The 16,223-nt window shown below is 40.3% G+C and overlaps 1 protein-coding gene across 2 annotated transcripts in view; it reads right to left on the reverse strand.

Moving 5' to 3' along the window:
• Positions 1–16,223, reverse strand: part of LOC148015661 (synaptotagmin-5-like) — a 63,646-nt gene that overhangs the window by 19,967 nt on the left and 27,456 nt on the right. The window contains exons 3-6 of one of the 2 annotated variants that reach the window (XM_087664884.1): positions 7,446–7,496; positions 7,206–7,326; positions 6,968–7,092; positions 6,519–6,620 (exon numbers count right to left, since the gene is read on the reverse strand). In XM_087664884.1, the coding sequence (XP_087521010.1) occupies positions 6,519–6,620; positions 6,968–7,092; positions 7,206–7,326; positions 7,446–7,496 (399 nt within the window). Of the gene's footprint in view, positions 1–6,518; positions 6,621–6,967; positions 7,096–7,205; positions 7,327–7,445; positions 7,497–16,223 lie in introns of both variants that reach the window. The other variant, XM_087664883.1, reaches the window with a different exon arrangement.

Below are 16,223 nucleotides of genomic sequence, written 5' to 3' on the forward strand. Positions count from 1 at the left end.
TCAATATTGCTTTATTAAGAGCAAAACCATTCTGCATAGCATTCTAAATGTGCAAATGGCCATTGATTATGTACGGCACATACAATAGGAGGTTCTTTTGGTGTAGTTGGGTTTGGAAAAGGCCTTGGACTTCTTGGAATGGTCTTTTCTTGCGGATCTCATGTGAACCATGGGCTTCGGGCCTCGTATATTCAAGCTGGTCCATACCATCAACACAGGTGCTACATCCCATGTTATGCTAAATGGTTGGGTCATTGAGGCCTTTCCCCTCACACACTCGGTTTGACAAGGCTGCTCTTTGAGCCCTCTCCTTTTTGCGCTTGCTACTCGCCCATTATTTCTATGTTATCGCATCTTGTAGATACCGGACACCTGGCTGGTTTATCTCTCCCTTCGCACCAACAATTTGTTGGCCAGGTGCTGGCTGATGATACATTCATTCATGGTTCTAAAAGCAAATGCTTCTAACCTTCGTAAATCTTTCGATGTTTGGTAAATGGTTGAACATGCATCAAGTCTCCATATTAGTGCTGCCGAATCCTCCCTCATAGCTTCTACTGACTCTAATTTGCCAAACTTCGGATGGCACGGTGTGGTTGTTCAAGAGGGAGATATTGTAAGGTAACTTGGCTATCCATTGGGTGTTGATGTACAACCAAAACTTTTGCTCAAATGGATATCACAAAAAATGGAATCCAAGTTTACTTATTGGAAATCTCAAGCTTGGCCATTTCATCCAACTTATTTTGGAGGTGGTTCAGTGTTCCAAGCAATGGACAGCAATGCATAAAGTGGTCCTGGTATGCAACGACTTATGGTGCTGGTTTACAGCCTGGTTTGCAGAAATTATATGGCAACGCTTTTGGTGGTGCACAACTACAATCCCATATAAAGATTCTATTTCACTTTCTCAGATTCTGGGGCTGCTGCCATATTTGGGTCACTCGCAACACGTTCATCTTTGATATTGCCTCCAGCATCCACTGCCATGTTGCGAAACTTAAGGGACTTCTTCAGTGGCAGCTTGACCTTATTCAGCATGTTGCTATCTTGACCAGAGATGATTTAGTATCTTGGCATCCACCAACGGGCTCCTCAGTGACCCTAGCCTGACTTTTGCACCTTTCTATGTTCTTTTAGTCATGTGACTCTTGTAATATTTTAGTCATTGATAATATTAACACACTCATTACAAAGGTGGGGGGGGAGAGGAAGAATTGATGTTTCCAACTACCGCAAGTTCATTTGTGAAGGCCATTTTGCATCCCGTGGCTTTGTGTTCCCCTTCTGTTGCAATTCATGGCCTGCTTTTCCTCCTTGGATATGCTACAATCGTATTTTCATGATTTTGCTTTCATTCAGGTTATCTACGATTCTCCTTGGAAAACATTTGCTACTGATTTTCATCATCATTAGTTTATCACCACACTGTCAAGTTTGTCTGACATTTTTTCAATTCAACATCTCTTTGCAAATGACAATGTTCTCAATCATTGCTTGCTTCCTTCCTAATTAGCCACAGCGAAATATAACTGGCATGGACCTCTTATGCTCGTTTCTTTATTGATATTGTTGCAAGCTTATGGCTGCAACTGCAGTCTTGGACATTGTAGAGACATGCACATAGCTAGGACTTAAAGAAAGAACTACATTTTATTCCATTCAATAAACCAGCATGCCAATAGGCCTCAGAATACATTAAATGATAGCATCACTAGATTCAGCCATTGTCAAGTGTTAGTAAACATCACCGGCCTTTGGAAACATGATGGAAAAAAACAGAAGAAAAGTATTAGCTGGCACGAAAGACATTAGCATTTAATGAGTTTGTTGCTGCAAGTAAGTTATATGCCATAATGAACGCTCTAGTCTTCATGTTGTGAAATCATCTCTCTCTCTTTTTTTGTGAAGATAATTGAATTAAGTAGTAAATATTTTACATCAGACCATCAGGTCAGCTTAAAAATAATGGAAAATAACAGTCATGAAGGAAAATCTACACAAACTCTAACACAGAAATATCACACTGAAAGCACAGCTGGTGTGGAGGGGACAGTACCCAGCCACGGAGTAGCAATATCAGGAAGAACCAGGTCAGCAGACACCATAGAGGTGATTTGCCACAACACTAAACCCCGGATTTGGGCCACATGACCATGAATCCCAAATACTAATTCAAAAATGAAGGCATTTAGAGTACGCCAAATATGCCACCAGGCTGTCCATCTGAGGAAATGGAAAAGGCAGGAATAATCTGAACTCAAAGAGGTCATGGAGGTCATCTTCCCCAAAATCCACGAACGAGCTGAAATCCGGTGTCGAGTCAACAAGGACCAGACACGGAAAACAAAATTCTAAATCTATCTTGCAACACGGCAGGAGACAAAAAGATGAAGCATTGTCTCATCACATGTAGTACAGAATATGCATCGCCCAACAGAGATCTAATGAGCACGCAGCACATTCCCAGTAGGAAGAGCCCCAATAAGTAGCCTCCACATAAACACTTTTCCCTGATACGGAACCTTAGATTTCTAGAGCTGGATGAATCTGTCCTGCCACTTCTTTTTGCTTTCCCGAATGTGCCATTCTTTATTTGCCTTATCCATGACCCATCTCTTAGCCTCTACCATCTAATGATATATCTGATCGGCTGACCTTTTCTCGAAATCATCCGGAATCACAAACATCCAATTGTACCAAGGAGATGAGAGCTGTAATGTAGGCAAAGGATAGTAGCTCGTAATTTTGTCCTGTATAGCCGTCCAAATAACATGATACCATCTAGGCACCCAAAAGTGCTGGCGAATACGCCAAAATAAATAAAGACGGGCCTGTCCAAGAATAACACCATTCTGGACTAACCGCAACCCCGACCGAGGCATGTGGTTAAACTTGTCTCTTTACAGCTCTTTGTCTGGCCAATCCAACAACCTCGAAGAGGCCAGTACTTCGCCTAGGAGAGAAATTTCCTCCTTGCAAGAATCCAAGGGGCACCAAATCAAAAAACGTAACATCGCCTGCCAAGATGTGATCATATGGGAAAGGAGAAAAGACTGGGAGACCTTAAAAGATCATGTGAAATCATCTGTGTGTGTGTGTGTGTGTGTGTGTGTGTGTGTGTGTGTGTGTGTGTGAGTGAATAGTTGAGGATGGAAATAAGTAGCACGGTTGAGGGAAAAGGAAGATGTCAATGAAGATGTGGGAGAGACACCATTATACGTTCCTTTCCATTTCCACTGAGGTACATAATATGTTAATAGGCCTCAGAATACTTAAAATTATGGCATCACTAGATTCAGCCATTGTCAAGTGTTTCATAAACATCATGGACCTTGAAAATTTGATGAAGATGAACATTTGAGAAGTATTAACAAAGACAACAAAGGTTTTCTATGACACTTTCATGATATGAGTAAATTGGCATGCCTAGTCCTTAGCATATGTAGCTAAAATGTTAGCAGGTATATTTAAAATAGCTTGTCCCTGTCCAGTCACTATGGCAGCTGTTACACTGTTTATTTTTGTTGTCTCTGTCAACTTCCATTATCTTAACAGAATGTGGCAATGGCTGACAGTGGTTACAGCAGTATCTCATCAGACACCAGATAACAGTGAGGCAATCTAGTGACTTTTCAATGCAGTGCTCAACTAACTGGATCTAGCAGATGAACATGTACTTTCATTCATTGAAATAAACCTTAACTCTTGTTTTCAATGTTTTACAATTATTGTGCATTTCCGAGAGACGATCTTGCAATCAGTAAAGAGCAGATGCATGCACGAGTGAGAGAGAGAGACAGAGAAAGAGAGAGAGAGACAGAGCTCTTTTGTATACAATTACCTTTTACGAAAAAAAAAAGAGAGACAGAGCTCTTTTGTATACAATAAATTACCAGTTTGGGAAAACGAGAGAGAACTGAGCTGCAAAGTGTAATGGCACAAACAACCTTATTATTCAAGATAGAATTAAATGGACTGCTCTTTTATAGGCTCCGAGGGCATGAACCAGAAGCAACCAGTGAGACAAATTGCTGCTTGATGTGACATAAGCTCCATGCAAATCTGAGAAATCTGCTGTATGCCAAAGCTACAAGTATACTGACACCTTTCACAACAAACTTCAGTAGTGCTCTCAGTCAGCTCACAAATGGAGATGTAAACACCAATATTCTAATAGTCATGGTTCACAGGAGTTTTGGAAACATCTGGGTAGGAAACAAGTTTCCTACAGCATTGATTCCTGGGAGACATTTTTACAAATGCAGCAAATGCAATGGACCTAGGCATTTAGCTATGCAAAGAAATAACCCTGTCCATCTATTATTCACATAAGTAATGACCAATTTTTGATAGATAAGGCTCTAAACAATGTCAAACTTGCAAAAATACAGATGTTACAAGTACCATGACTCGCAATATCAGGTCACAATGTTTTTAAAAAAGCTTCAAACATCATATTAGAAAACATGATCTTACTCCAACAGATGCCAGCCACTGTACCTGGCTTGTTGGACGTTCCTGCAAAAAATCTTAGCCTGCCAATAATTTTGAAACTTGGCAGGAGTTACTTGGCAAACATTCAATTAATTTATTCTCACACAATCAACAATACATGGAACTGAAAAGGAGAAGATCTGAAGAGTAGAGACACGAGAACAAGGGATTAATGTGGAAAATGGCCAACCCCCGTATAATGCCATGCAGCTAGGCTCTACAAAAGTTTGTTTGGAGTAATGACAAAATCCCAAATCTATTTAGATGCAGGTGTATCTATCCCCCGTCCATAGCAGTGCACCAATACTCATTCACAGCTACATCATCAAACATAGCAAGTTCTTCACATCCCATAACTTTGTCACGTAAGCAAAATGCCTAAGATATACCAAAATATGTAGCAATACATCTACAATATGCCAACTGGTCAACCAAGTATCTGACTCTTTGAGACTTTGGTAACTTAGCTGCACCATGAATACATTCACCTCTCTCATGTGGAGGCACATATCTGCTGTCTTACCCCCAGGTGTAATAACAGATGGTATGTCTAACTCAACATCCAAGCTCTACGATCCTAATGAATCATAACCATGATTGGAAGGTCCATGAATCTCATCGACCATTTCCTTCCCTAGGCTTAGCATGTGATTATAAGTGATTATTTACTCCCATGGATCCATCTGCTGATGTTTCTTTTGAGCTGATAGACGATACTGGGAATTGGCAAGTTGTCTGTTGATGTTGGTCCTGAGTTATAGGATGACACTAGGCATTGGCAGCATTTTTGGCTCTTGGCTTTATTTGGCCATGAATCATTTTGTGTGAGTGTGCTACTTCTCCCCTCTGCCATTGCAAAGGCTTAAGTAAGCCCAATGAACAACCAGGAGGTTGGTTACCCCCATTAAGATCCAGAACTTTCAATGATGTACTAGCCATTGCCAAATTTTTATGTTACTTATTTACATGAGTTCCTTTCAACCTGTTGATCAATTATAGCTTCATCAACTATCCTCTGACTCCCTCATTCATCTTTCAATTCTCCTTCGACATCCAAGCAGTGTTCATAGCACCAAAGAGGCACTTGGGTGCAGACTTGCAACGCAGTCTAGGGAACAGGCCCTATAAAGACTAGGAGCACATGGACATACTCAATACTCACCATGACAGGGGGTGTTATCTTTTGTCGCTAAGCTTTCTAACCCTTACACAGTATGGTAAGATTGTATAGTTTGAGGGTTGTTTCAACAGATATGGTTGACAGATGTTTTGCACTTTCAACCATATCTGTGCATTTGGAAAATAAATGCACAGAAGATATTGCATTAATTGTGCATTTCAAAGATAAATTGCTTCTATTAATAATAAGCAATCTAAGCCCATACCAAACTCAAAAAGTAAAAGTCTGGTACAAAATAACAAAGTTGAATACATCAAGGAAGGCCTCCAATCAGATTTTTTCAAACACTATTATTGCGTCCAGCTATAAAAAACCAGCATGTGAAACAACACTCATGCACCTCTGGACTTGCAGTGATACATCTCACTACCTGCAAGTTTGCAAGATGAACCAGTGGAACAAGCTTTTAACTTTGACTACCACCTCTTGCTGCACCACTACTAGTTTTCCCTCCCTTCCCAGAACCTAGAAAAATTATATCCTCCACTCCCCACTCTATCAAATACAAGTTCTCTTTGAGGGTATTGACTCATTCCTACTGGATCGACCAACTATGGAAAGCTGAACCGTTTCTACCTTTGCATCCTATTGCCTAAAGTTCCATTGTAGCATGCACACTACCTTTTCACATAGCTTATTCCTAGAGTCTATGTTACCATCATGTGACTCCCCAATGGAATCTCCTTAGAGCACAAGATCCTTAAAACATTCTCATAACAAAACAGGCAAGAGACAGAGAGAGCGTTGCTGTTATTTAATTCAAAAGCCTTCACAAAAAGTGTGAGTGAGTGAGATGAGAATTACTGAGTGAGTCAGAGTGAGTGAGGAAAGTGTATCTTACTGGTTCACACAATGAAAGGGTCAAAGCACCAAACCCAGGAAATTGTTCTTTAAGCGGTTTGAAGATCAGCCTCAACACCCCATAGAAGACAAAGTCCTTTATCTGGCTAATGACAAAGAGAATGTCATGTTGCATGCACTTGCAGAGCAACTCCAAAATATGTAAAGAAATTAACGAGATGCATATGTATTACAAATCAACACAAAGGAACTAAGAGTGACACTTTTTGATGCTGTTAATGAACATGTTAGGCTGACACCTAATCATTTGTATGTTGGCTCCTCATACAGTCTCAACCAGAGAGTGGTAAGAGCTGTAAATGCACACATGACCCTATCACAAGATATGCCACATTTTGCTCACACTGTCATAGAACATGCCATAATGTAGATCACTCCTTTGTAGGGATCTTGCTACATCATACAAAAAGTAAATAGGAGATCAATTACCTGTATTGTAAGAACAGGACCTGTAGTTTGCAACTGTATGATAATTTTTGAATCTTGGCCATGACGCCAATCCAGTTCAGCCTCCAAAACAACCTCATCTTCACCTCCACTTCTGAACTTTATACCTGCTATGGGCATCCCACAGAAAAGCCTACCTCAGCTTGACTCCCACCAAAACTTTTGAATATGCTACGAGCTGTCTACCCCAAAGACTAAGCAAAAAAGAACCACTACCTACCGCCTATAAGGGGACTAACAGTTCCCAGTGTGACAGATTTTATAACTATTTTTTGGATGATGCTGAATTTATATGGGTCCAAAACCGACTGCAGAATCACCTTGAGTAACCCTGAGGCAGCCTGTTTAACATGTGCCATACCAGTAGAATTGCAATTTAAGCCCAAGAGCAAGTAAGGATGTGAGATACAATAGCTCATAAAACTAGCTACATCATATCTAATGCAGTATAAATTAGTACCTCATTGAGTGAAGGCCAAATTTCTTCCAGCTCCATGTTTACCCAGTCCACCTATCAAAAGACTTGTTAGACCTGTCATGAAAAACTCAACTAAAGTAAACAGCTTCTCTCCTTTGAGAAAATCTCTAGAAAAGTTGCCATTGACTTCAATTAACACATATGACTTGGTACATTGTCTAACTTGGGCACACCAACTTGCACATGTATTATGTAACTTTTCAGCTAGATTGGCTTCAAATCTCTTCCCCTATGCTAGCTTGTGGAGGAAAACCCCACTCTTCTTTGTGTGGTCACTGGTTACGCAGCTTCAGAGTTTCATCGATCTTGGATCGTATACTTCTTCTTCAACTTGGAGTTATTGCACTTCTTTTCGTGAGAGTGCACAGTGGAAGAGGAGACACGAACATGGAGACAAAAGGGAAGAGAAAGACTGCAATGCAAGCGATCAGGCTGATGATGGAAGGCAGCACCAGAAAACGGAGAAGAGTCTCTGCACATCCGAGATAATCAGCCAAATCTGGCCGACCTGCTCCAATAGGCCAAAAATAAGGTGGCCGACTGATCATCATGAATAAAATAATCGAGAAAATGCAGATTCCCATCATAAAAGCTGATCGCCCCATCCTAGCCAGTGTGAATGCAATCCAAACCCACTGAAAAGGAAATGCACTAAACTGGAAAATAACCAGCTAGTGTAAACACTCCTAAATCCGACTGAAAAAGAAATCCATGCTTTGGAAAGAGATGCCTCCTCCGTCAAAATACATGACAAAATGAGTGTCAAAGCTCCTAATGTCTCTTTGTCTAACTCAAACTTGAGCTCACAGGCAAGAGATGCTTGTGCATGTCACACATGAATGCTAACACCCCCTCTTAGATCCTAATATGATTGAAGGCCAAAGAAGACAGAGTGGAACCAAGAGTGGCAAAAGAAGTGCAAAAGCTAATGAAGTTTGTCAATGTAGTCCCTCAATGAAGAAGTTCGTCATGATCTTGGTAATCCCCCTCTGAAATAGAAGGGGCCATGGGATCCACAACCGCATCTCGACATCGTTCCCCTTTGAAAGGGATGGGAGGTACGAGGAAACCACCAAAGGAGATGATGGGGGAATGGGATGGAACCTATGGGATAGATGGTGCACAATCAAGAATGATGCAGCTATGGGAGACTACCTTGGAAGACCCTATACGAGAAAAGAAAAAATGAGCATGTATAGCTGTGACATTAATGTGACATTAAAAGTGATATTTAATGTTACATTAAGGTCATAAATATGGAATGTGACATTAAAAGTGACATTTAATGCCACATTAAGGTAAATCTAGGGGAACATGCACGAGAATGACCGTCCGGGCTTTTGGGCGCCCGAACGGGGTTAAGGGGAGCCTAGAGAGTAAGAGAGTCCAGGAATAGTAGGACTCCAAGAAGTTGACGGCTGGCAAAGGGATCCGGGGAGAGGGCCAGCACTTATCTAGGCGTGGTTGGGAGGAGAAGGACTCGTGCTTTTCATCGTTTTGAGTTTTCTGACTCTCCGTCATCTATCATTGGTATCAAAGCCTATGTTTCAGATCGTTAATCGAACAGAAATCCGTCAGGTTGTCAGTCGCCAGTCAGGCCGTCAGTCTTTGTAACGTCGCGTGAGCACCAGGCGACGGGCCGTGAAGAAAAACGAGGGGGAGAAGCGCCACGTCACATCGCGTTTGTACCTGGCGCAGTGAAAACGCGACGGGTCGGGCCGTCGGAACGGGCCGTGAAGAAAAATAAAAAAGAAGCGCAGCGCCACGTCACATTAATGTGACATTCAACGTTACGGGCAGGAAAAGAAAAAGAAAAAAACGTGGGTCGCGAGGACCAGATCAAGCGTGGAGCCGCCAGCATCAGACGTGGGTCATGAAAAAAAACGTGATTCTGTCACGATTACTGCTGACGGGTTAATGCGACTGCTCCTGAGACGGATATGACTGCGACTGCTGTGAGAGGGACAGAAGAATGTCAAATACGACTGAAGTCAGGAAATTGAATTTCCAGCATGATTACTTCACTGTTCTAATCTGGGAAGATACAATTTGTTTCTTACTCTTCGAGTTTCTTTCCGAATCAACAGCCATTATCTGCCATTAAAAATCAAGGAAGTACTTTACTTGTATGCAAATTTCTTATTTTTGCTTTCCAATTCCAGTGTATTAATGGCAGAAAAAGGGAAAGAAAGGGTAATGGAAAGTTCTAGTTCCGGGGATCAACCTATGGTAGATCCCCATGAACCAGATATACAAGAAGAACAATGGGAAGAATTTTTTGCCACGCGAGAGCAATTCGATGATCTTACTGCTCGTGTGCAAACTCAGGGGTTCAAATGGAATTTTTAACCCAAACACTTACTGAAATAAAATCTCAACTAACTTTATTGTTGGAAAGAGATAAAAATAAGATAGAAACCTCGGATGTCCCATCTTCATCAAAAGATTTAGATGTGACTATGCGAGATCCTAAGGAACCCCAAACCTACCATAAATTGAGGGATAATCCAGTTCTAAAGAATATGAAACCACCTCAATTTTACGGGGAGGAAAAAGATAGGAATAAACACACAATCTTTAATTTCCTCCAAAAATGGGAAGATTTACATAAAATGGAAAAATACCCCACCACATCTCCAAGCACTAGAGGCTAGTCTAACTTTGGGGCCCAAAGCATATAAGTGGTGGCGAACTTTAAAGGAGGCGAATAAAATACCTGAAACTTGGGCTCAATTTGAATCCGTCTTTTTAAAAGAATTTCTTCCTGAAAATGAAATGGAAAGAAATTGGGAAGATTGGGATTATGTCAGACAAAAGGGACGACCCCTACTGACATATCTGGAGGAATATCGTGAGATAATCCTCAAACTGGAAGGAATTAATGAATTCCAAAAAACAAGAGGATTCATTAGGGGACTGGATAAAGCCTGTAAAAAGGAAGTAAAACAGAGTTTACCTAAGACGCTGGAAGAGGCAATTAAATTTGCATTAATTTATGAAGATAGTACGCGTCCAGGTACACTCACTAGTCTCACTGATACGAAGCCCAAGTCTAAGGAATTGGAAACCTCAAAATTTATGGGCAAATTTAAAAGGAAAATGCCATTTTTCAAGGGTAAAAAACAACCTTTTGAAAAAAAACCATATATGAGGCCAAAGTTAAGTCCTGATGACTTTGATAAGGCCAAAAAAGAAAAATTGTGTTTTAATTGCCTATCCCCTAACCATGCTGCTTGGAATTGCCCTCAAAAGAAAAAGGGGGAAGACAAAGGAAAGGACAAGGGCAAGGGAAAAGAAAAACAAATCCATGTAGTGCAGACCTTAGAATTAAAGGGCCATGAAAAGTATAAATCTTTAGAGGTCTTGCACATGGATGTACAACATAAGTGTTGTATGTCAACTTCTATGTGGCAGCCTACTTTTGGGCCATATGATTTACTTAGAGTACATGGATTGATAGCTGGAAAACGGGTTAGAGTCATGATTGATGACTCTGCCACACATAATTTTATAAATTATGCACTTGTCAAAAAATTGAAACTTCCCCAACAAAACAGTGAGCATCAATATGTTGTTCGTATGATGCAAGGCCAAGACAATAAAATATGGGATACAATGGTATCCAATTTGGAAATCGAGATTCAAGGATATAAAAATAAGCTTGATTTCCAAATAATGAACATGGACAGAGCTAATATTGCTCTAGGGAGGGAGTGGCTATGGGGATTGGAACCATCCTTAAAACGTAGCTATCACCATAATACACTGGAATTTGAAAGGGATGGTAAGACTTTTGTCATTCAAGGTGAACATGAAGTATCTGATAATCCTTTGCTGTGTTCTACTGAAGTTCAGAAGCTGATAAAGAAGGAAATTTGTGAGGTATATATGCTATGGTCTCTTCCTGTACAGAATACTTTTACTTTCTGTAATATTAAGCAACAATTTTCTTATGTTTGTGAGTTGAATGTTAATAATGAATTGAATAGTTTGTTAAATGATTTTAAAGATGTGTTTCCTTCTGATTTACCAAGTGGTCTTCCACCAGATAGGGGTGAAATAAATCACCCAATTGACATAAATAAGGATACACACCAATTTCAAAACCACCGTATAGGTTAAGTGAAACACAGCATCAAGAAGTTGAAAGACAAATTAAGGATTACCTGGATAAAGGGTTTATTCAACCCAGTAATTCACCTTGGGCTTCACCAATTTTATTGGTAAAGAAAAAAGATGGTTCTATGCGACTTTGTGTTGACTATAGAGCACTTAATAAAATAACGGTGAAGAATAAATTTCCTATGCCCAGAATGGAAGATCTTTTTGATCAATTGCAAGGGGCAAAATTCTTCACAAAGATAGATTTAAGATCAGGCTATCACCAAATAAGAATTAAGGCACAAGATGTTTCCAAGACGGCATTTCGTACTAGATACGGGCATTATGATTTTTTGGTGATGCCTTTTGGCCTCACTAATGCACCAGCTACCTTTATGAAGCTGATGAATAGTGTTTTACGGCCCTATCTAGGATATTTTGTAATAGTCTTTTTGGATGATATCTTGATCTTTAGTAAATCAAGAGAAGAACACTTGGAACACTTACAATTAGTATTTCAACTGTTAAGAACACATTCCCTTTATGCGAAGAAAACTAAATGTGAATTCTTTGCACAAGAGGTCAAATATCTAGAGCATATTATCTCGAAAGAGGGAATCAACATGGATCCAGAAAAAGTAAGGGCAATTATTGAATGGCCACCTCCAAGGAACCTGGAAGAGCTGCAGATCTTCCTAGGTTTATCTGGATTTTATCGTAGATTCATTCGAGATTATGCCAAAATAGCTGTTCCAATGACAAACCAACTTAAAGGGAAAGGGAAAAGTTTTAATTGGGGAACAGACCAAAATGAAAGTTTTCAAAAACTTAAGGTAACTATTGCTACAGCTCCAGTATTATTAATAGTGGATCCCAATAAACCGTTTGTGGTTGAAGCTGATGCCAGTGATAAGGCAATAGGCGCGGTCTTATTACAAGAAGGTCGACCAGTTGCTTTTGAAAGCAAGAAATTAGATCGTGCAAAACAGAATTATTCTGTTTATGAGAGGGAGCTGTATGCAATAGTACATGCAATGAAGAAATGGAGGCACTATTTGTATGGTGCCAAACTTTTGATTTTATCGGATCATGAAAGCATTAAGTGGCTTAATGATCAACCAGATTTACACGGGCGTAAAGCCAGATGGACCGAACTTCTCCAAGAGTTCGACTATGAGATAAGATATAGAAAGGGAAAGTATAATATAGTAGCTGATGCACTCAGCAGAATGCCCATCATTAATGAATTGAGTTTTACTCAGTTCACTTCCAACTTGCTTGAATCTTTAAAAGAGAAATGCCAGGTTGATCCGGCATATTCCAACATATGGGAAGCAATAAAAAATGGGGATCCAACTGAAAGTGCTTCTACTGAGGAAGGAATATCTGAGGATGTTCAACAAGGAAATGGAGCATCAGAGGTTGCTCAAACTGGATTCAAGTGGAAGAATTTTACCATTGATAATGGTTATTTACTCTACAAGGGTAGGGTATGTGTCCCGAAAGATATAGAAATAAGGCGCCAGATACTCTTTGAGTGTCATGATACCCCTAGTGCGGGACATCCAGGAGTTAATAAGACTTATAGTCTTATTAAAAGGCAGTTCTATTGGCCTGGAATGAATAAGGACGTCCTTGACTATGTGGTCAAATGTAATAAATGCCAGGTTAATAAAGCTGAAAAATTAAAAATGGGAGGACTTCTCCATCCATTAGAAATTCCTTCGGGAAAATGGGAGAGTATCTCCATGGACTTTATTGTTGCTTTACCTAGAACACAGAGGGGGCACGACTCTGTGTGGGTGATTGTGGATAGGTTAATCAAAATGGCTAGGTTCATTCCAACTTCAACCGATGTTAAAACACCAGAATTGGCTAGATTGTTCGTAGAGAACATATACCGATTGTATGGCCTTCCGGCAAATATAGTTTCTGATCGGGATAGAAAATTTGATAGCCATTTTTGGCGTGCGGTATTTAGGAAATTGGATACTAAACTTAGCATGAGTACGGCGGATCACCCGCAAACAAATGGGCAAACTGAAAGGGTTAACCAAATTCTTGAAGATATGCTTAGGGCATATGTAAGTAAAAGGCAAACTAATTGGGAAGAGTATTTACCGATAGCAGAGTTTGCATATAACAGTGCCAAGCACTCTTCCACTGGATATAGTCCATTTATGTTAATGTATGGGTTTCAGCCCAGAGCTCCTTTTGCAGTAGGACTGCATAAGGAAAAGGTCCAGGCAGCTAAAGATTTTTTGGAGGATATGAATAGTATGTTAAAATTTGCTCAAGAAAATATTAAAAAAGCTCAAAATCGAGCTAGAGCATATGCAGATCCTCACCGAAGAGACATCTCCTTTAAAGAAGGAGAATTGGTCTATCTTAAGGTGCCTGAACAAACCAAAACTATGAAAAAGGAACATTGTCCAAAGCTTTCACCAAGGTATTGTGGTCCTTTCATAATACTTAAAAGGGTGGGAGAATTGGCTTACAAGCTCCAACTACCTGCTGGTAGTAAAATACATCCAGTTTTTCATGTAAGCAAATTAAGGAAGAAGCTGGGTTATTTGGATAATCTAATCTTAAATGATGATATTGAGGAGTTATTCTATGACCAATCTAATCCACATGAACCAGAAAAAATATTAAATGTTCGTAATAGACGAACGAGGAATACTATTTATCAAGAATGTTTGGTTAAGTGGAAAGATTGTTCAGAAGAAAGCTCAACATGGGAGCGAGTAAGTACTTTAAAGAAAAGGTTTCCCGATTTACAGTTAGACCTTCCAAGTATCGTTTTCGAGGACGAAACCGATTCTTAAGGGGAAGGAAATGTGACATTAATGTGACATTAAAAGTGATATTTAATGTTACATTAAGGTCATAAATATGGAATGTGACATTAAAAGTGACATTTAATGCCACATTAAGGTAAATCTAGGGGAACATGCACGAGAATGACCGTCCAGGCTTTTGGGCGCCCAAACGGGGTTAAGGGGAGCCTAGAGAGTAAGAGAGTCCAGGAATAGTAAGACTCCAGGAAGTTGACAGCTGGCAAAGGGATCCGGGGAGAGGACCAGCACTTATCTAGGCGTGGTTGGGAGGAGGAGGACTCGTGCTTTTCATCGTTTTGAGTTTTCTGACTCTCCGTCATCTATCAATAGCCCTCTCTCCTGCAGACCTGTTGTTAAGATGGCTCTTGAAGAAGAATACTCAATAAAGATGGCCCATTGGTGAAGACAACCCAATTACCGAGTCTAGTAAGGCCATGATCTCAAAGAGTGGGAATCCCAAATCCGAAAGATGTAGAACTTCCAAAATGGAGCTCGATGGATAGTCAAGCAATGATGGCAAATTGCCAAAACCTATAATAGGCATCGAAAAAATGTCACCAGTAGTGACTATACCCTCACATGGACATAGATCCTGTAAGAAAATCTCCTTAAGGAGTCATATGACTCAATGCACCACTATCAATGAGCCAAGGTCTCTCTAAAGACAAGACAACCAATGAAGAAGGCTCCTCCATGGCCTAGGTATGACGGAACATGAATGCATGGCTAATAGCTGGTGAAGAAGTAGAGGAGGGCTTAGATGTTTTGGCTCCATCCCTCACTCCCACGCAAGCGTGAGGGTATTTCTTCCAACACTTCTCCTCTGGATGGATAGCTTTCCCATACTACGGGCATTTAGGCTTCTCTAAATCTGTGTCAAAGTCTAAGGAAGACTCTGAATGTTTAACATGTTTCTTATTCTCGTTCTTATCCTTCATATCGCGTCCTCCCGAACCTGCAGTAAATAGCTCTTCCCATAGAAGAGTCTCCTGAACCCTCGAGGTAGGCAAGCTGGTATAGAAGACATCAAACTTGGAAGATGGCAACTAAGTAATGAGAATCATCGCCATGTTCTCTGATGAAATCGTTTTGCCAAGGAATGCAAGCTCATCATGCATGTCCTCCACCTTGTTGATATGATCCTTTATAGAAAGGGAATCATCAACAAAAAGCATCCAAAATTTCTTCTCTATGGTGATACGATGGGCAGACTTCAATAAAGGAACAGAGTCATAGCTCCTTCTGATGATAGAGAGAAGAGAGTTTCGTCCACACCTCAACTACGGTGCAAAGTCTGCACACATGTGCAAGGACACAATCCTCCAGACTCATGAAGAGAAAAGATTATGCTCTAGAATTGAGCCGATTTCAAAAGGTTGCTTGGTCCATTGTAGAAACAATGAGGAGATCCTCCACTAGATAGGGGATCATGGTAGTAGCAAACGCCCACACTCAAAGGTATCAAGGATACATTCCACTCTGCAGAACCAAAGGGAGTAGTTCGCACCATTAATTCAATTTTCATTTGGGAAAGAAGGAAGCTTAACCACCTGAACAGAAGAAGCCATCACAAATTTACAAGGACTTGTAGTACGGGCCCAATGAAAAAGATGTAGAGAAGCAGGGGGGAGGAGGGGGCTCCGATCTTCTCGATCTATCAAAGCAATGTAAACGCCCCGAACAACGTAGTATGCTTAACAATTATGATATTTGCTTGTTTTCGAGATTTAATATAAAAGAGAATGAACACTTAAAGCTGAAAATGAAAATTACTCACAAAATTACAGCCATGAAAATGTAAAAGTAATGGAGACAAGAT

Source organism: Lygodium microphyllum, chromosome 24 (genome assembly GCF_053477565.2).
Source record: "Lygodium microphyllum isolate KBCC chromosome 24, Lygodium_microphyllum_v1.1.10, whole genome shotgun sequence".
NCBI lineage: Eukaryota > Viridiplantae > Streptophyta > Polypodiopsida > Schizaeales > Lygodiaceae > Lygodium > Lygodium microphyllum.